This window comes from Plectropomus leopardus, chromosome 24 (genome assembly GCF_008729295.1).
Source record: "Plectropomus leopardus isolate mb chromosome 24, YSFRI_Pleo_2.0, whole genome shotgun sequence".
NCBI classification, from domain to species: Eukaryota; Metazoa; Chordata; class Actinopteri; order Perciformes; family Serranidae; genus Plectropomus; species Plectropomus leopardus.
Window position 1 is genome coordinate 5852052 of NC_056486.1, and position 20693 is coordinate 5872744.

A 20693-nucleotide genomic window follows, 5' to 3' on the forward strand; every position below is an offset into this window, starting at 1 on the left:
TATGTTCAAAAAAAGTTTTTAGACGCTCAAAATTTCCCACAAAAGGCACTGAGTTATTCATACGCTGTTAGCTTTGTATTTATTGTGGCTGGTTTTAGGATATATAGAATGTAGATGTATAAACGAAGTGTTTTTTTTTTTTTTTTATATAAAAACTGTGTTTAATAAAAGCAATAGAATATCAACACCCTTTTTTTAACCCGTTTTATAATTTACATGTCTTCAGTCTTTTTTCTTTCCAACTGGTCCACAGTTGAGCCACTTGAGGTCAGCAAGTCGACACATTTTGCCGTCATTGACAGCGAGTTGAGTCATGGGTACTAAAGGTGAGATTGCTGTTCTTTAACTACATGTGGAAAGCTGCAGCCTGTCAGAGGAGCAGTGATTGTCTGTCATGATTGCCAAAATGCATCACAAAACCAACCTTTATTTGTTTATTTATATCATGTCCTTACTACCTTCCAGATTTTGGGATTTGGCATGTTTTGTATATAATGCATGTGTACATGTCATCATTAAAGGAATATCTAACCAGTGAGAAGGTCCTTTGTATATCAATAACTTAACCAGTGTTACCTTTAATTCATAAAGAAACCTGTATTTTTGGTGTGCTGATCTATTTAATTTTATCTGTCAGTTTTTTTTTTTCAATCCTGCACCTCTTCCACTGGACACTGGGATGTCGTGTCTGGATGTGTTTTTCTTTTTTCCCCACATTTGACAAATTAAACAAATGTCTACATCTATAGTCTTAATTAATCATTAACCTCACCAAAGAAACATTGAACATGCAACACATTATGAGCTGCTGAGTCATTGCTTTTTTTAAGGACTTCTTGGCTCAACAGCACGACTGCTGACTGTAATACTCACTTAGATCACTCCGCTCATCAGTCTCATGTTTCCTTTTCTTCCTCCGATATTAGATCTGTTGACAAACAGTTTAAACGTATTTTCAAGAAGGAGAAACCACAGCTTGTGAAGGTTGTCAGCCTAGAGCTAGATTTATACCACACATCAGTCTGTGTTCAGCTGTAGAAACAGTCAAGATAAAATAAAACTGACCTCCTACCAAGAAATGAAGAGAAACAAATATGCATCAAAGTACTCTGGATCATCATGCTGTGAGCAGCAACTGCAGCTGACCAAACAACTTCAACACAGCGCTATTAACATGTGAAACACCCCTTTAACAAATACAACTTCTATCAGCAAAAATTCCTGAAAACAACTTATCTACTCAGTTCAATATAACTATTAAAAAAAATAAAAAAACTTTTTATCCACCAAATGTAATTTAATTGAATAAAAAATAAACATCTGATTAAAGTCAGTGTTTTTCTCTTTACAGCATTCAGACAGATTCACAGTTACATTTAAGTGTCTCATCAATTATTTCAATCAAAAGTTTAAAAAATATCTATACATTCTTAATGTAAGTACAATCCAACTCAAACCTCAGTCGCTACTGTCGTTTCTACATTTCTTGCTTAGTTTCTAAATTTAAAGTCTAAGGGCCACACCTGCTTTTTCGGTTTCAAAACCGACGTAATGTTTGCAGTGCTGTTCCTGCTGCATCACTGCATTCCTATGTTCTCTACAGGGGGAAGACGAGTGCTTCCTGCTGTTTGTGATATAACATTAAAATAAATATCACGGTTAATAAACCAAATTCAGTGATGTATTTTTACCTAACTGTCAAATGAGCCTGAATATGTGTAAAATACTTTAATGTGTTTAATCCAAAGCAGCATATTCTGCAGCTCTTTATATGTATCAAATAATAATCCAAAATATTCTGATGCCACAGCTACTAAATCAAAAAGAGCGAGTTTAAGAGAATTACAGCAACTATAACATCGTAAAAAAAAATTAAAATCACATTGTATAACTGCAAAAATTCGCAGTTTGCAGCTTCAAGTAAACTGATATGATCTGACAACCTTCATAATCTGATTATAACAACGTGATGTGAATTTGATTATCAATACAGAAAGGAGAACGGTATTTTTTTTAAAAAGCAATTATACTGATTTGGTTCAATTCAATTCAAATGGCACAAAAAGATAATAATTGTAGTGTAACATAACAATAGGAGTGTGACCGAAAAATATAAAAATGTCTGTCAATCCTGAAAATTTTTAAATCCTCAGTGATCACACAGTAATCGATGAGCTTTGTTTGAAGGGTGCATCACTGTCACTGAGACAGTTCAGCACGTTACAACAAAAAAAATAAACTCTGGCCATTACATTAATGGTCCCTTTCCATGAGATTAAAGGGATAGTTTGGGATTTATTTCTTTTTTAAAAAGTGAGGTTGTATTGGGAACTTATGCTAAGGTACTGTAAGCAGAGGGGTGACAAAAAATGGTACTTTATACAATGAAAATGCAACTTTAAAAAAAAAGGATCTTGTTAAAGCCACCAGACTCCATGGAGAAAAATAGTAATATAAGCCTGCAGAACACAGGAGCTGCTGGTCTAAGGCTGCCTTGATTGGTTAGGTTTTTGTGCTAATGTGTGACTTCAGTGTTTTTAAGAATTAATTTGGATTCACCAAAGTCACACCATAATACAAACTAACGAACAGATTGAGGCAGCTGTAGTTTTGCAGCTGTCTTGTTCTGCGAGCTTAAATTACTGTTTTTCTCAGTGGGGTCTGGAGGTTATTAGATAGCAATATGATGACTATAGTTTCCTCTCAGAAGGGGCTGTTTAACGGCAATATAAAGCCGTTCAAATACTCAAAATATGGCACACGTTTACACTGAAATTGTTTTCAAGGCTAAAATACATTTTTGTCGCTGCCTCTATCCACAACATTACATCGCTTAGCTTCTGTGTCCTCCGGCCTGCTTCTCCAAACTGGGGCTGTGCTGACGCCATCTGCTGCATGTAACACACTGACGATAGATAAATAGCTCGTATAACCCCACATAAAAAAATCCCAACTATCCCTTTAAAATGATTTGTCTCAGTATACAAGCACAGTACCACTTAGTGCCTTGTATTAAATAAAAAAAAAGAAAAATCTTTCTGTTGCTGCAACTCTGATGATCAAAATTTAATAGAAAACTCTCGTAAGCTGTCGGACACCAGCCACCCGTCAGACTGGTGTCGTGCCAGAGCTTTCGGCAGCAGAAGAGGCACTTCTATGACTGAAGCTCAGCAGCTAACACTGAAACCACTCAGTCGCCATCGGTGGGTTAAAATGACGGTTCCCGCCGAAGAGCTTTTAGCAAAAACTGAGCTGTGGATAAGATACTGGCAGCAAACACTTTTAAGGCGAGGCATGTTTCTTGTTATTATGCTTTGGCACTTTTGCCGTTCGACAAAGGTTCTGCCTCCGAATTTGCCGCCACAGGGCTGAGCTCTGTGGGCGCCGTCTGCTCGTCGGCCCCGCCTCCTCCTCTGGGCTGGTTTCTAAAGTGACGGATGAGGACCACAGCCGCACAGATAAAGTAGACGACAGTCAGAATGGTGAAGTAAATAAAGTACACCAGGAACTGGAAGGAGGAAAAAAAAGAGAAATGTTAAAAATTACAGATAATTCAGTCATAAAATATTTTACTTTACTGACATCAACATGAATCTCATCGGCACCCGACAAGCCTAAATTTGTCACGAGTCTTATAAAATATTGTCAGAAGCTTAACATCAATAAACACTGAGGATGTTCCTTATTATTTTAAAACAAGAGGCCTACATCCTGTTTCTATACACCTGTTTAAATGTTTGTCTTTGCCACCTTTTAGAAGCTCATATAAAAGGTAAAAACGGCACCGAAGTTGCCTAAAATTATTGAGTTGATAATAATTTCCTTGGTGTGTTACTTCCATTACTATGCTTTGAATTAGACACGCCAAGATGGCCATTTGCAAACTTTTCCTGTAACGTCCCACTGCTGAGGAAGAAAAACTTAACTGCTAAAAATAGCTAGCAAGACTTTAGCCTTTTTGTTACTCTCCTGTGTTTGACAAGTCAGAAAGTCTGCTTTCATTTCACTCTGTATTTTCATCCTGCTTATGAAAATTGTAAAAATTTGAAAAAAATGTGGATGCTGCAGTGCTCTCACTCAATGCTGGAACAATTTAAAACGTTCTTGTTCCCATCAGTCACGTAGACACAAAAACATGGGAAAAAGAAAAATACACTGAAGTTACCTTTTCTTTTCCCCCTTGATTTTATGCATTTTATATACTCTACTTTTATGCTTATTTTATCAATAATGTCAGTGGGTTATATTTTATTTATTTTATTTTCCATTTTATGTGATGCACTCTGCGCAGTAAATTTTTGTCCTTATTTTATCTTACTTTTACTTGAATTATCAAGTGGATTTTATCCATTTGAAGATGCATTCTATATATTCTGTTCTGATTTTATTTTATTTTTACATGCAGGTTTCATTATGTCTTTTTGTCTTTGATGCGTTTCTGATGTGAAGCACTTGTAATGCATATTGGGCTGCACCTGAAAGGTGCTATACGAATAAAGCGTATTATTATTATTTTCAGGTATTAAATGATTGTTTTACCTGCGAGTGCACATCCAGCGCCAGGCCTCTCTTATCAGAAAATATCAGGTTTATGATGCTCTTCAGGATGGTCCCCAAAAAGGTGTTGATGCCAAACACTAAGGCACAGAGCTCCTTGGTGAGTGACGAGGCTATCTGGAAACTACGGAGAGGATAAAATGATGTAAAAAATTTGTTTGTTGCAGTCAAAAAGTCATTGCAATAAATAGATTTTTGATGATGTTTAAACTTTTCAGAGAGGACATAACTTCCTGATGCACCACACCTCAACTCAAGATAACAGGCGCGTTACGTTTCATATTTAGACAGTAAATTATACATTTTATTTGGCACTCACGTGGCAATAGGCACCAGAAACTGGTAGAAGCCTCTGAAGAGGACGTAGGCTATGTAGCACACCCAAATGTTGTCTGTGGTGCCCATGAGGAGCAGCAGACCTGCCTGCAGTGCTGTGATGAACCCGATGACCAGCTCAGACCAGACGTTCCAACGGATTTTCACATAGCCAGCACTGAAGGCAGTCAGCGCACCTGCAGAAACACACACCCATCAAAACTCCAAACATCTGGGTCGGTATACACATGCAGCGTATACAACGAGACACTTCACTCCTCTCTTATCTTTAATCTTTCTCGTGGTGGAAAAGACTTGTGCAACCTTTTTTATATGAACCTATTACTCTCAGTATAAAAAAAAATTATCATTTTAGAAAATAGTTTTTATGTTATATTCTAGACAAGTCAATGCATTCACTAACTGACATGACCTCAAGAAGGGTAATTTGCTTACTACTGTATTATGTTTTATTACATAACTTTTACTGCTTGCACATGATGTCAGGGGTATTTACACAAACTGCTGTCTTTGTGCTTTGCTGCTGATTAAAGGGCAATTACTGATGACTAAACCTGATGTAATCACTTATCAGAATGAAGGTAGAAGATCAATTACCCAGTCTTAAAACACACAACAGAAGTCCGCATCTAATTCAAGATTAAGGTCAGTTTTAGTTTTACCTTGACTCTATTTTCTACCATTCAAGGCAAGTTTGTGCCACTAATGTCCGTCCACTAATGTCCGTCCATTAATGTCCGTCCACTAATGTCCGCCCACTAATGTCCGCCCACTAATGTCCGTCCACTAAGAGTCCATGTTTTTGCCACTGACAGGCATCTGACAACATTATGGAAAGGATCCCTACAAAGATAGACCTTTTACTTACAGAGTAAAAATATCTCTTCTGGTTAAACCAGAAACGGCCCCCAAATCGCTATCACTAAACCCACCAGACTCCATTTATATAAACAGTCATTTTATCATCCTAAAGCACACTTCATTCAAAGTCTACAGAAGCAAAATACAGCTCACAAAAAAAGTCTTTGGTTTGTCTTCCCACTGCTCCGACAATCACCACCTCTGGGCTGGTTAAAATAAATCCTTAATTCACCTGTTCAGATGTTCAACACATGCTGTCTCTATCCACCACAAAATGACTTTTATTTGAATGGTCTGGTGAGCTGTTTCTGGTTAAACACATTTTTAACAAAAAGGTCTATCTCTGTAGGGATCAGGGGTTGTCAGTCATTAGAATAACAATCTGCCAGTCGCAAAAACAAACACTTTTAATGAAAGTAAATTAATGTTGCATAATTGCATGGAGCCGTTATACTGCAGTCTGTTTTGTTGCTGCCGGCTGCAGCGCTCTCTCTCATACTGAACCAATTTCAGAAACAGGATTTTCACTGTCATTATTCTTTGATGGCCGTATTTATATCAGAACTAAAAATCTGTTTGGTGTTTTGAACACTTATAAACAGCAACATATTAATTTAAATTCAAGGGATTCACCAGTACAGCCACTGTGTTTTATGTCACAACCATCCCTAAGGTGCTTGTGCCATTTAACAAATCTATTTAATCTGCTTCAACTCTTCGATCAATGCTATTTATTCCTTTAAATTTCAGTATTTAAGGCAACAAACATTTTTTCTCATCTTTGCAGAGAACACTCTATTAAGAAATATTTTTGAGAGCGACTTAAGCAAGAATATAAAAAACCCTTCCTTCTGACCTCTACTGAAGAGCTTTTGTTGTTTTGTTGGGCGCAGAGGAGTTGTCCTCATTATTTGGATCTAAATTTAGATTGCAAGCTGCAGTTGAATGCCGATGTGAATAAAAGCAGCAAGGACCGTGAAACTGAATCCTAACTGCTGTATGAGAAACAGATCTTCCTATAAAAGTACTGTAGCTGCAGAAATGTCTCACTCAGCAGGGTAGAAGCAGCCTCCACCGCCCCGTTGTAAACGTTCTTGCTCTCAGTTGCCGGGTAGACTTTGTTCCACAGGATGTGCACGTAGAACAGCACCAGGTAGTACCCTGTGGAGTTGAACACCCACCACAGGGACCAGAGCCTCAGGTTGGGCCTCCTCACTACATTCCCCACCTCCAGCAGCATCTGCACAAAGATAGAGTTTCTCCAGCGTGATGAAGAGCACCAGGGCGCTGCCGGGGACGAGGCGTCCTCTTTCGGGTTTATTTGGTCCAGTTCTGCTTTGGTGGCTGCTGCTGCCACGTCTTTTTGCTCCTGATTCCGCGTCCGGTTGAAAAATAAGGAGCGTTTCGGCCAAGGGAGGCACAGCGCCAGAGTCAAACCAAAGCTGACGAAACCCAAAGATATCGCGCAGAGGGTGTAGAAGCTGACTTTGATCCAGGAAATGCAAAGCTGGCCCAGAACCGAGCTGGTGAACACCCCCAGGAGGACTGAGGAGCGTGAGTATCCGGCCACGCGTTGGTAGAGGGATGGGGTGACCAGGGAGAAGATGTAGGAGGAGTAGGCCACGCGGCACGCCATGGTGATGCCGTAGAAAAACTCCATGAACTGCATCTCGAGGAGGGTGGTGCCCAGCAGCAGGATGAGCCAGATGACCACCTGGCTGACGCCCTGGATGATCAGGACCGGCTTGTAGCGCAAAAGATCTGTCAGCAGGAAGGCCGGAACCAGCACGGCCATGTAGGAGTACGTCAACACAGGAGTGATCTCATTGGTCACCTGCAAATCAAAATAAAGTCAATTAAGAAATCAGTGGAGCAGATGAAAGCTCTTGTTTTAGCTCACACTAAATTTCTCTGCTGGCATTTAATTCTCCAACTATAATTTACGATTAAGTTTATCTACTTACAAGAAACTTTCTTGCAGTATTATGACCACATCTTTCTATTAAGTAATATATAATAATATTAGTAATATAAGCATTACAAATACATTTACTCCAGACTAATATTAGGTCTTTATATTTTTGTTTACACCTTTTAAAAGGGCAGGGCTGCAACTAAGAACTGTTTTCATTTTCAATTAATCTGCATATTAGTCATTGGCCTGTATTTAAAAAAAATAAACAAAATAAGTTGGAAAAAATCCATTACAATTTCCCAGAGTCTGAAGTTACATTTCCATATGCTTGTTTTGTCCATCCAACAGTAAATGACCCAAAGATAATCTCATTCAAATAAAGGAATAAATAAATGTCAACGTAACCAGCAATCCTGAGTTATACATCAGACTATAAGGCTGGGCTTCGTGACTGGAATAAATCACAATATTTTTACAAACTTTTTTTAAAATTTTGATACAAATACAGGTATACAGGTATACAGGCATGATATTGCAAACATATGCTAAATCCCAGGTAAAAATCTCCTCATGTTTAGAGCTGTAACAATGAGATGAGAAATCAATTTGTCAGTCGTCACAGAAAAAATCATCTTTTTGAATAATCAGTTAATCACCAGTCATAATAGTCACTGAATTTAGGCAAAATGCCCAAAAAGGCAGTTTTCAACTATTTAGATTACGTGTATTAATGTGAAAATAACGGACATCCTGGGAGACAATAAAAATTTCAGATTTCTTTCTAATAATAAAGTGAACGCGAATCAAATCAAGAGTTCCTGCTTTTACACTAATTTATATACCTGTGAAATCAAATATTTGGGGATTTTTCATTGTTTTGACATTTGAAAACGTGACAGGGCTCTGACATTTTACAGACTAAATGATTGACCGATGACTAAAGGAAATAATGTGCACATTCATGGCTAATGAAAATGATAGTTACAGTCCCAACAAACTTGATGAAATATAATATACTGTAAGTATTAGTTCTGCACTACATTTGAACATGTTTACACCTGTTTACACATATTTACACGTCAAACAAAAATCCTAATAATGCTTTTGTTAGTTTTAACAATAAGCAACAATAATTAGGAAATACACATGAGAAGTTAACATCAGTGTTGGCCAACGCAACAGTGAAACCGGTTCAAGTGAACAAGTGCAAAATCTCTCTGGCAGACACAGACTGTCTGACTGTGGTTTTACCAGCTTTAGAGCCACAACAAAGCTGGGCTACACATGTAATTACAGCTGATAACTTAAATCTGGGGCAGCTTACTCCCTGGGATCTAATAAATACAGGACTCTGTAAGACATAGCAGTGATACTGTTTTACATATAAACTGAAATGTGAAATGTGTGCGACTCAAAAAATCCATCTGCAAGAGGTGACTCAGCTGCACAACTGCCGTTCTGATCAAACTAGTCTGACACAACATTTTTCCTCTTTGAAGCTTTGACAGCAACTCTTGGTATGATGTTGTTTTTCTGAGAAAAACAGAAAACAACTCAGAATCATAAAGCTTGCTTGTCTTATCTGAATTACTGTGCAGAAGTAAGGGGCAACACCCGCAAAAGCACACTACAGTCAATGTGCACACAACCAAAAAGAGCCGTGAGGTTATTGGAAACACACCAACAGTTTGGTTTTGTAAACTAATTTAACATGCATTAAAATTTAGGGATCTGGTGGGATTTAAGACTTTACAAATCATGGAAAAGCAAGAGATAGTTTACTTCCTGGCACAATACAAAAGATGTCCTTGGACAGAAAAGGGGCTAAACAACAACTTTATGTTTGCGCCAATATTGTGGGGTGATTTTGTGGATTGGACTGGAGGAATAAATCAAAGTCAAAAATATCAGACAGTTTAAAAAGATGTACATAAATATTTTCTGAGAGGGACAAAAATGAGAAAAGGGAATGTAAATTACGCCAATGTTGATATTGTTATTGGTTTTCTCTTGAAAACTCTTGAATGGGAAGTGTTGTCGATTGTGCATGTTTGTGTTGTCGATTGTGCATGCACGTTTTTTACATATATATATTTTTTGTTGTTGTTTTTTCTGTGTTCATCCATCTGTCCCACACTGCTGCAATGGTCGCAGAAAAAATATTAAATTATTCCGAAATTTTACTAAGTTGTAATATAAACATCGATTATATTTTAATTATTATATTTATTTTATCTCTATTGGAGGTGTTTGCAGTGTTGCTCCCTTTAAAAGCATCACCATCATTCTAAGATTGTGGTAATACAAGTTATATTAGTGTTCACAGTGATCTTCCTTATCAGATCTCTGTTGGCCAGTTCATTCTTGTCCTTGAAAAGCTTGTAAACTTCTGTTTTCAAGGTCAAGAATGAACTCGCTCTATCATTTTTTTATTCTACATTTTTTAATTTTTTAAGTTAGGTATATTCAATACAACTTATGGTCAAATTCGAAGAAAAAAAATTAACTAAAAGAAAAAAATCTACTAATCACAGCCCACTGATGATTTCAGTCGTTCCTCGCTGGTTAACTTTACACAAACCTCTCAAACTCAATGACCCACTTTATAGGAATGTGAACTTTGACCACAGTAAGATGGATCAGCAGACTCCCCTCAGGGCATTCATTAATGCTGCTGTGTAATGAGTGCTTGACTGCATGTAGAAAACTTATGAAAGAGTCAAACAGGTTAATTTTGGACTTTCTGGACACTCTCTTGTTTATGAGGTTTATCTCTGCAAAACAATGACTGCTGATGTTTACCTTCACTGCAGAGAGACAAATACATGAACACAACACATTTCAGCCTGAGGACACCACTGACCTGTTTCCTGGTGAAGTTCTTCTCGGTGCTGAGCAGATACGGTGTAATGAAGGGCTCCCCGGGCTTTATCGATGACATGAAGCCGTAGAAACACAAAAATATGACCGCCCACTTCCACTTTCTGGGATTCTTGGCTTCATCTGAGGGATCCTCAGAAGGAGACGGGCCCTCAGAGGCAGACACAGCCATCTCTATGTCTCCATCTTCATGCACGCCGCCGTCTTCAGATGCGAGCGCCTTCACGTCCATCTCTTTCTCCCCTTCAGATCTGTCCCCACTTCCTGCCGTGTCATTTGCGACCATTGTGTCAGCTGGGCCGCTCTGTGAAACTTTTTCTGCTGTGTCAAATCACCATGTGGGAATTTGTTTTGACGTTGAAAATCTTCCTACTTCAAATTAGGAAACAAATGCTGAAAACCAAACTGTCTGCGTGCAAGAGAATAACAAAATGGTGCAAATGAAACATTTAACAGGGTGGTGACAAAGTGGTTAAAATGCTACATGCTGCCATTCCCATGTAAGAGAAAACGTTGACCTTTGCTCCATTCCACGCCGTGACATTTTCTGACAGCGAGCTATCCAGCAGCTGGGTCTGGTGTCATTGTTAACCTGAAAAGATAACAATGTCGTCAGTTAGTGTCGGACTGTTTTGACACTGTGCAGACAGCTGACTATAGAGCGAGTCTGTGTTTCACACTGCGGCAGACCAAAACATGCTGCTTTTAAAGGGACAGTTTACACCAAAAAATAAAAAATACACATTTTTCTCTTACATGTAGTGTTATTAATATATCTTAATTGTTTTGGTGCGAGTTGCCGTGTGTTGGAGATATCCACCATGGAGATGTCTGCCCTCTCTCCAATATTACAGAACTAGACGGCACCCCAAAAATAGATGAATAAATAAATTTAAAATTTTAAAATTTAAAAATAAAATAGTGCCGTTGTTTAGTTCTGTGTAAAAATGGCAAAGAAGGGACTTCATAGCAGCTCTACATCTCTACATGAACCTTTTCCAACAAGGTCTGTGGATTATCTTGAGTAACTGGGACTTGATTTCTGGAGAGAGACATTGCTGTCGAGATTTTCAAATGTATCTTTTTTGGCACTTTGAGCATCACAAGCCGAGTGCCATCCATTTCCATTACATTGGAGAGATGGCAGACAACTTCAGCACTCTGCAACTAACACATAAACAACCTGATGAACAGCAATACAGGTAAGAGAAAAATATGTATTTTGGATTTGGGGGTTGACTGTCCCTTTCATTTAAATAGAGTTATAATTAACTAACTTATTAATTACAATTCCCCTTTAATTTAACTGTTTCAGTGTATAAAAAATGAGAAATAGTGAAAAAATACCCATTACTGGTTTCCAGAAACTAAATTGATGTCCCCTACCAGTTTTTAATTTAGCCAGCAACCCAAAACCCAAAACTATTCATCAAGCAGTACAAAAACAGGCAAACAAGTGACTTAATCTAATAGATTAGACAAGGTTTTTTTGTTGTTGTTTTTTTACTTTAATTTCCAATACTCATAATGCATATTATCTGTCAAAGCAGTGGATCGTGTGGAAGTGAAACACAGTGGGCTTGTGATGAATTAATTATATGGTCTCAGTTACGTGTTAAGAATTTTAGGTCCAATGCAAACAAGTTACACAAGCCATTCATTGGGTAACTGAGTGTTAGCATGCCAAAGCCTCACTGACTGTTAGCCGCCAATGTGCTAAACCTGATTGTGGTTGGGTTGTCTGTGTGTAACAACGACTCAGACGTGCGTGAAAGCACGTAAAAACACAATTCATAATACAGGTACGAAGTTATAGCTAGCTAACGGGCTGGCTAACAATAACGTGTGTTATTATAGGTATATAAACAATGCGCTCTTGTAAATTAGCTTTTGTCGGAACGAATAAAAACATTTAAAGCAAGTAACTGGCAGTCAATGTACACAGCAGCAGGCTAGCTTTCTATTATAAAGCTCTACTTAGCTGTTTATAATTTAAATTTATGAGATTGAGTAACCGTGACATACCTCGTGTGCTCCATCTGAAGCTGCTGCGCTAAGAGGCTCCCTACTATCCTCCTGACTGAGAACCATCGCGCTGACTTCTGGGAAACGTAGTTCTGAAGTTTTACTGCCGCGTCAACGTCGGTCATAACTTCATTTAACTTAACAACTGGAAGTTAAACAAACTCAGTATCTTGTAGGTGTTTTTAAATGCATAATAATATTTGCGATGACAACAGCTAAAGACAATAAAAATACTAAAATTTACATTTAACTTTTTTAATGATTATTTTTGCAAAGGATTTGTTCGCCATCTGCTGGACAAACAATGGTACACCTGCAAATACAAATAATTTTTAACAATAATTCTGAGAGCCATAATAAGAAAATTAATACGCAGTTGTATCATGACAATAAATGCATCACAAAAAATAGGAAAGGGACAGTTCACCCGAAAATCAAAATATATTTAAAGCCTGAGCAAATCGGCTTGATTTCTCTCAAAAACACAGGAAGAAGGCAATGACCAACTAAAGAGTAATTACCCAAACCTTTGCAAGAAAATGGCAAGAATTTAGAAAAAGTAACAAAAAATACCTAAAAATTAGCATAAAAAACAAAAAAAGGTGAATGCCCTGAAAACGTGCTTAAAATACCAATGATTTTTAAAACTAATTTGAAATATGTAATTATGATAATTATTAAAACAGTTTTCTGAACATTTTTACATAGCTTTTTAAAAAAATCTAAATATACAAAATCTTGCAATTTACGGGACATTTCTTGGCATGTTGCTCACTGCCTTTTTCCTCCAATGTTTCTGAAAAGGACATCAAATTAATTTGCCCAGGTTTTAAAGGTTTAAATACTTGTGAAAGGTGTCTGAACACAGAGCAAGAAGAGTGATGTCGATCCAGGCTTTAAGGGTTAATTTCACGATATTGTATCTCTTATTTTTGTAAGTACATTAAATTCAATATTACAGTAGTACATTAGATTAAATCAGACACTGCAGGGATGATTGCAAAGCCTTTTATTTGTAATAATGAATTGAGAATATCATTTCAAACATTTCTGGACTTTTACTAAAACAACACTGTGGGATTTACAGTTTATACACATTTTATAGCATATATAAATTACTACACAAAACATGAGCAAGATGATTTAAAAAAATGCGAAAGCGAAGGATTGAATCTCTCCAAGATTCTTTGGTTAAAAATACTGAAAAGAAAATCCAAAGAATGGTCCACTCTCAAGCACGGAAAATGGAAATTGATAAGAAAAAGGAACATGGACTTGATCATCTCTGAGGCTGAAAGGTTTTTCTAGCGGACAACAGTACACTCAAAAGGTGGCAGCAGTGCACCACACATCAAAAGTAGACAATGAGTGACACTAAATGTGTGTAACTTCCTCTCTCACAAAAAAGGGAAAACACATGATGATAAACGTAATTTTTAAAGTCCACTAAGACTTCAGAGAACAGCTCCGCTGCCTTCTGAGGTCTGAGACGTCGACCTGCTGAACTTTGACCCTGACATCCTCTCCTGCCGGGCCTTCCTCTGAAGAAGCCGCGTCATATTATTCCTGAATTTCTCTCCCACGAAGGCGTAGAGGACGGGGTTGATGCAGCTGTGGAACAGAGCGAGGTTGTGGGTTATAACCAACGCCAGGGTCAACGCTCTCCTGAAAGCGCAGTCGAACGTTATGAGATCGGCCCTCAGGAGCGTGTCCACTATCATGGTTATGTGGTACGGCGCCCAGCACAGCAGAAACGCAATCACCACAGCAATGATCACCTTCATGGCGCGGTGCTTCTGGAAACCTCGTGTGCGCAGAAGCCTTGCGATGGTGATGCTGTAGCAGGTGACCATGATGATCAAAGGGAGCAAGAAGCCAAAAATGTGATGAAACCCACGAGTGGCCCTCCTCCATGAGGTGGCGCTGCCGATGTCAAAGTGCTCAGAGCAAACCATCCTCTCGCTGTCGGAGTCCAGCTTGAAGGCGTCGTTGAAAAGCGCGGGCAGAGCGAGGGCCGAACCGAAGGCCCACACTGCTGCACACAGGAGCCGGCTGCACATCCTCTGACGACTCCTGAGACTCTCGCTGGCGCGCACGATGACGAGGTAACGATCAACGCTAATGCAGGCCAAGAAGAGGATGCTGGTGTAGAAGTTTGCATCAGTGACGAGGCTAAGGACTTTGCACATAAAGTCTCCAAAGATCCATCCATTGATCAGAGCGACGGCCCAGAAAGGGAGCGTAAGGGCCATCAGACCGTCTGCGATGGTCAGGTGAAACAAGTACACGTCGGACGGAGTCAGAGTCTGTCTGCTGGTGCTGATCACCCACCCCACTAACAGGTTCCCCGATATCGCCAGGAAAAAGATGGCTATCAGGATGAGACACAGCGCCACAGCCGCTGCAGGAGCCAGTGGTTTAATCTCACATGGTAACGTCTTTGGATCCACAACGTAGGGTGTGTAATTGTCGTGGCCGGTATCATTGTAATCATACTCAAAGATGATTGACTTGACTATGGATGGAAAAAACAATATCAGTACATTATTAGATTATGAAAAAATACTTCACTTTACTTATGTTTAAGATTACTGAAGCTGCTTAAAGAAATCACATTTTGAAACCCTCTATTTTCTACCTCCTCTGTTGACATTACAAATTTCAAGCACTGAACCAAATTGGACTTAAAAAACAGGAGAAACGACTGCAGGAGGATGCATGGTATTACTTTTTTGCATTGTACATTTCTTTGACCTCCAGATGACAAGGTCATTTCCAAATGGCCTTGTCATCTGGAGATGGAAGGGATGGTGGGTGGCATAACACCTAGGCGAGACTGTTTAAGACCAACAAAACCAATTGTACTTCAGCGAATCAGCCACAAAACAAACATGGGCTTGTTTTATTGTTGGGTTGTTGTTTTTTTTAACCAAGCACACATTACTGTGTGACATCGCTGTTCCTCCAGCCAGAAAAGTGCTACGAAAAGCTTTTGTTTTTTATTGGGACGTCGCTGTGTTTTTAATCGTGATTGTGCCAAGAAAAGCAGTTTTTTTTTACAGAGACATTCTATGTTTTCTGCCGGGATAGTGTCACACAAAGAGTTATTTTTTACCAAGATATCTCTGCTCCTTCCACCGAGACGGTGCCAAGATCAGATTTTTTTCTTTTAAACTGAGATAGCGCAGTGTGTCCTGCGAGGATAGTGCCGAGGAAATAGGTTGTTTTTTTATCAAGGCCGCTTCCTGCTTGGGTAGTGCCACTGAAAGCAGCTGCATTTTACTGAGACTTTGCTGCGTTTCCAGCCGTGATTGTGCCCAAACATTATCGGCATAACCGGGAGGTTTTTGTACCTAAACCTACAAATTGTAACAAATCCAAGGTATGCAGAAATCTACAATGGCAGCATTTTCCTTGCAGTTGGTTAAAAAAAAAAACAAGCGACACCTAAATATTGAAATGTAGAACAACAGAAGCACAAGTAGAGGAGAGCACTGCATGTAGTTTGCTAACATTAGCCACAATGAAGGCAATCGCATTAACTCCCCCCCGCCCAAGTTTATTAACTTGAATGCACTTTACTGTTAATGACTTTTAAATTTTAATTTAAAAAAAGTTACACAGTCTCCCTCTAATATACACAATTTTTTTCATAGTTTCCACCTATAAGAATAAACTTAACTCACCGTCTGACATGTCTGTAGCAGTGTGACACCCGAATGAGTCTGTGCTAATAATCTCTTTAAGTTTGAGACGTGTTTTTTTTGGTTCACCCAATATCCTGTCCCCTTTCTCAATATGTTACTGAACGCGCCCGCGTCATCAAATGTTACTGCAGCAAGACAACTTCTACCAGAAAGACATTTTGCCAAATCACAGTCAGTGTCAATAATTAATGATGGCTTCTTTTTAAAATAGACTCATAGAAATACATGCTAAGCCTACTAACACTGATTACAAAAACATCTTACAAAAACTTTAAATGAAACTTTTTCATGATTCTAAAAATTCAAAAAGATTTTATTTCTGGCAGAGAAAATGGAGAAACTTCTGTGATGGCAAACGAAACATCACACATCAACACATATTAGAGCTAAATTATGTGGATGGTTAACCACAGTAGATTACTGCAACAATTTCATTACAAACATTAATGACTTTCACAAAATGTTCCATGATTTCAATGAACTCAGTGACTTTTCCAGGCCTGGAAAATGTAATTGTGAAATTCTTTGACTTTTTTAGGTTTTCCATGACAATGGAAAACGGTGGATTATGAGACAATGGGCCCCTGGGCACAGATATGCTAAGGGCCCAAACACCTCTCCTACACAGGAGCAAGACACACAGATTTCGTGGTTTTTCATCTCTTCGTGTTAATTTTGTGTCTCTTTGTAATGATTTTGTCTTTCTGTAGTTGTTTGGGCTGTCTCCTTGTCTCCTTGTGGTTGTTTTTTGTCTTTGTAGTCATTTTGGCCTGTCAATGTTACAGGTAAAACTTTGTGTTCAACTAGCTCTCACTCACCATTCAACCCAGAAAACATGTAATGTGTCCCTGTTGCATGTCATTGGGTAACCAGGGTGTGTGGTAAGGTTTTTCACTGCGACACTTTCTGGAAATGAAATTATTAGTTCTCACTCCTGTCATTGCAAAAGTCCGGTACCACTCCCCTGTTCTGTTCCCACACTGTCCCAATAATCAGTTACCAGGTATATCGCTTTATGATGTTGAGACTTATTTTTCAACCACCCGTAAGTAATGACAGGGGGACCAAGCTAATAAAATGGCCTCACTCACACGCTCCTCCTCTTGATCCAAAAGTAAATATGCATCCAGACACAAATGTACCTCCTCTACCTCCCCTTTGCCTCCATAAATCACTCCATTCAGGTTCTAAGAGCCACAACGCACAATTATCAACATTGCAGCGTGTTGCATCACTGCTGTTGTCCGCACAGCCTTCACGTAACACAGACATAATGTCTCCACATCACTAAAGAACAGTATTGTCAAGTTTCCAGCTTCCATCAGGAAGAATGAAAGTCCCCAAACAAGAATGGCCTGTTTTTAGTTTCTGAGAAAAACACCTTTTGGGTCAACAGAAAGAAAATAAACTCGGGAAAAAAATGACGGAAAATGGCAGAAAAAGGCAATAAGCAAAAGTAATTTTTTTTTATATTTCATCTCTACTTATTATTTTTGCTGTTTGTTTTGTTTTTGGGTAAATTTTTATATTATTCAGATCAATTTAACAAAGAATTCAGGTTTCATTGCTTAAATCACACAACTTTTCAAACTTCTGTGTCTGAGTTATGGCGCTGAGTAATGACCATGAAAGTGTTTTTGCAGAACATTACCATGTCATTGTGAAATAAACACAGCACTATCACCTTCAGCACCATGCATCCATGATGAGACCATGTTTACTGCTGAGCAGACACATGCACTGAACTCACCCTCTCCATCTCCACAACATCTGCGTCCAGCTTTGTCTTCTTCGCCCCGCTGAGTAGCTGCACAAAGAGAGCAAAGAGGGAATTATTAAGGACTGAGAAATACTAAGAAAGGGACAGGAGGGTAAAGGAACAACATAATGTTAATCTTTTATTGTATTGCCCTCTGCCTTGTCATTTTTGTATGTCTTGCTCCACAGTTTCAACTATTGTTTGACTTAATATTTATTAGTTAGGTTCAATTGTATTTGAAGATAAATTTAGCAATATGTCAGTCAAGCCATGACCATGCCCCCTCCCCAAAAAAACCCAAAACATGCATCATCACTTCATCATTATATCCTCTCAGACATTTGTTTGACATTGTTGTCATAATTATGATATGAATTCTTGACTTATGGCTCAAAACGTGTTTTGAGCCCACAGTGACCTTTGACCACCAAATTCTTATCAGTTCATCGATCATCGTGTCCAAGTGCATATTTGTGCCTCATTTAAAGAAATTCCCTAAATGTGTTCTTCAGATATCATGTTCAGGAGAACGGGACACACGGACTGACAGACAACCTGGAAACATAATGCCTCTGGCCATAGCTTTTGACAAAGAGGCATAAAAATATATTTTTTAAATCTGAATAGGCTTTAACCTGGCATAGGCATGGCTCTTCTTGGGTCGCTGAGACAGATACCACAACCCTCATCTGAAAATACCTGATTGACATCAGGATGTTTTATGTTTCATCTTGTTCCAGTGAAGAGGAAATGTTTACTCTTCAGCCGGTAACTTTCCGTCCGTCAATCCTGTCAGTGCTCTAAACATCGCATACAAATTCATCGTTTCATCAACATGTTTATGTCTAAAGTTACACTGGAAACTGGGGATGATTCCTGTGAATGATAAGACTGTAATCCCTTTGAAACATCAGTTATGCCTGGAATTTAGTTGATGTTGGTTGTGTGGCAGTGTCCATGCGGTCTCCCATAAGATAGCACATTTTATGAGTTTCTTTGTTTGACAAAGGTTTGCCTTTTATTCTGCTGTCACCACACTGATGTGCTCTGAGCTCTTTGTTTTCTATAATTATTTGGAATATAACTGTGCAATATTTTCTTCATTTTTAGACAATATACTTCACAATTCTCTAATATCGTCTATCTCTTATGATATTTCACATTCTTATTTCTGCTTATGTGTATATTAAGTTGAACATTGTAGCATAATGCACATATTTTTTTTAGATTTCTAAACATTACATCAAGTTTTGCACAGTGTACAAATATCCTGAAATGGAAGTTAAAGAGTAAAAACCGTACCTCAAATACACTAACTTGGAACTTGGAACACTATATGAAACTTTCCTGAGAAACCATCCAACTAAACTGAATTTAACCGTGACAGTTGACACGTGGCACGTTTGTTGTGACAGCTGCTAAGCACCTGAGTTTCCCCTTAGCAACATGCCGAACTTTGCACTTTGAGATAAACAAAGTGAAACTTGGCGCAGGGATGAATCTTCTTGAGAAAATGAGATAAAGTGACCTTCTCTGGAAATGTTTGACTAACAACAGCCGGCATGTTTCACTGTGTCTCAGGGAAGTAAAGCATAAATACAAGTATTATTTTATTACTGCAGATGGTCATGGTGGAGGTAGTTACTTTATATACAGTTATAGTCGAGTTCAGTGGTTCCCATCTGAGGGGTCAGACCCCTCTAAAAGGGGTTCCTACAGCTTCAGATAAGTTAAGACTTTTTAAAATGCCATTTTAAATTAAATTTAAGACCTATTTTGCAAAAACAAGAACTTAATAAAAAAAAAAAAAAGAACAAAAGTCAACAGGTTATCAGCCTGACTGCTTTTATGGAGCCAATATTTGACATTTTGCTGATTATCTGTATCACCTAACTTTATAAAAAAAAAGTTGCTGACAGGAACTTGCTGTATATGATGTCAAACGTTTCGGTTCATTAAACATTTTCTAAAGGCATTTAAACAAAGTTCTGTGTTGGAGTTTGTGACATTCAAAATTCTTAATGTTGACACAAAGATTTTCATTTTTATTGTAAATGCATATTAATTCTGAATATTGTTTATCGGTCTCATTAACTACTAATAATCGGCGTCAGTATTGGCCCTGAAAAACCAATATCAGTCAACCCCTAACACTGTGATTAATTACTTAGGATTGCAGACAGTTTTACTTAGCAATTTTAAGACTTCTAAATGCTTTATATTATATATGCTTCTAAAGGCCTTATATTACGATTATTTAATTCAACACCTTTTAAAAGTTTTTAAAGATCTGCAAGAATCCTGTCTATGAATTAAAAAAAATTGTATGGGTACAAAAATGGATTCAATTCTTAGGTTTTTTTCTGATCTTTTTGTGATATAATGGATATATTTACCTATTTAAGCCTAAAACAGTTATTGAAATAAAACCATGTGACAAGTTTAGACTGTAAACAGTTAAATACAGAAACAGCTTTTTTTAAAGCCTCACATTCAGCTTCTCAACAATTAAAAACAAATAATGATTTCAAGTGTTTTGAAAATGATAAATTCGCTAAAATCATACAGGCTGTTGAACTTTCAAATACTTATTCAGCTGATTTAGTGAACTGCATGTGCCATAAATGAGACAACCTTCATTCCTGTATGCAAC

The 20693-nt window shown here is 38.1% G+C and overlaps 2 protein-coding genes across 2 annotated transcripts; both read right to left on the reverse strand.

The window, feature by feature from the left end:
* Window positions 1-1811: 1811 nt before the first annotated feature.
* On the reverse strand, window positions 1812-12634 carry slc19a1 (solute carrier family 19 member 1). The gene is made up of 6 exons (XM_042513325.1): window positions 12575-12634; window positions 10533-11141; window positions 6805-7588; window positions 4877-5069; window positions 4540-4681; window positions 1812-3508 (listed from the first exon to the last, which is right to left on the reverse strand). The coding sequence occupies exons 2-6, from the start codon at window positions 10833-10835 to the stop codon at window positions 3308-3310; spliced, it is 1623 nt and encodes a 540-aa protein (XP_042369259.1). The 5' UTR covers window positions 10836-11141; window positions 12575-12634; the 3' UTR covers window positions 1812-3307.
* Window positions 12635-13574: 940 nt separating this feature from the next.
* Window positions 13575-16322, reverse strand: LOC121962751 (C-X-C chemokine receptor type 2-like). The gene is made up of 2 exons (XM_042513038.1): window positions 16261-16322; window positions 13575-15089 (listed from the first exon to the last, which is right to left on the reverse strand). Exons 1-2 carry the CDS (start codon window positions 16268-16270, stop codon window positions 14029-14031), a joined length of 1071 nt encoding a protein of 356 aa, XP_042368972.1. The 5' UTR covers window positions 16271-16322; the 3' UTR covers window positions 13575-14028.
* Window positions 16323-20693: the final 4371 nt, after the last annotated feature.

Coding starts and splice junctions, on each gene's coding strand:
- slc19a1 (XM_042513325.1), bottom strand. CDS start 10,835: ATGGTCGCAAATGACACGGCAGGAAGTGGGGACAGATCTGAAGGGGAG. Junction 7,589..10,532: donor AGAACTTCACCAGGAAACAG/GTCAGTGGTGTC, acceptor TTTGATTTGCAG/GTGACCAATGAGATCACTCC. Junction 5,070..6,804: donor GGCTGCTTCTACCCTGCTGA/GTGAGACATTTC, acceptor GTGTTTCTGCAG/GTGCGCTGACTGCCTTCAGT.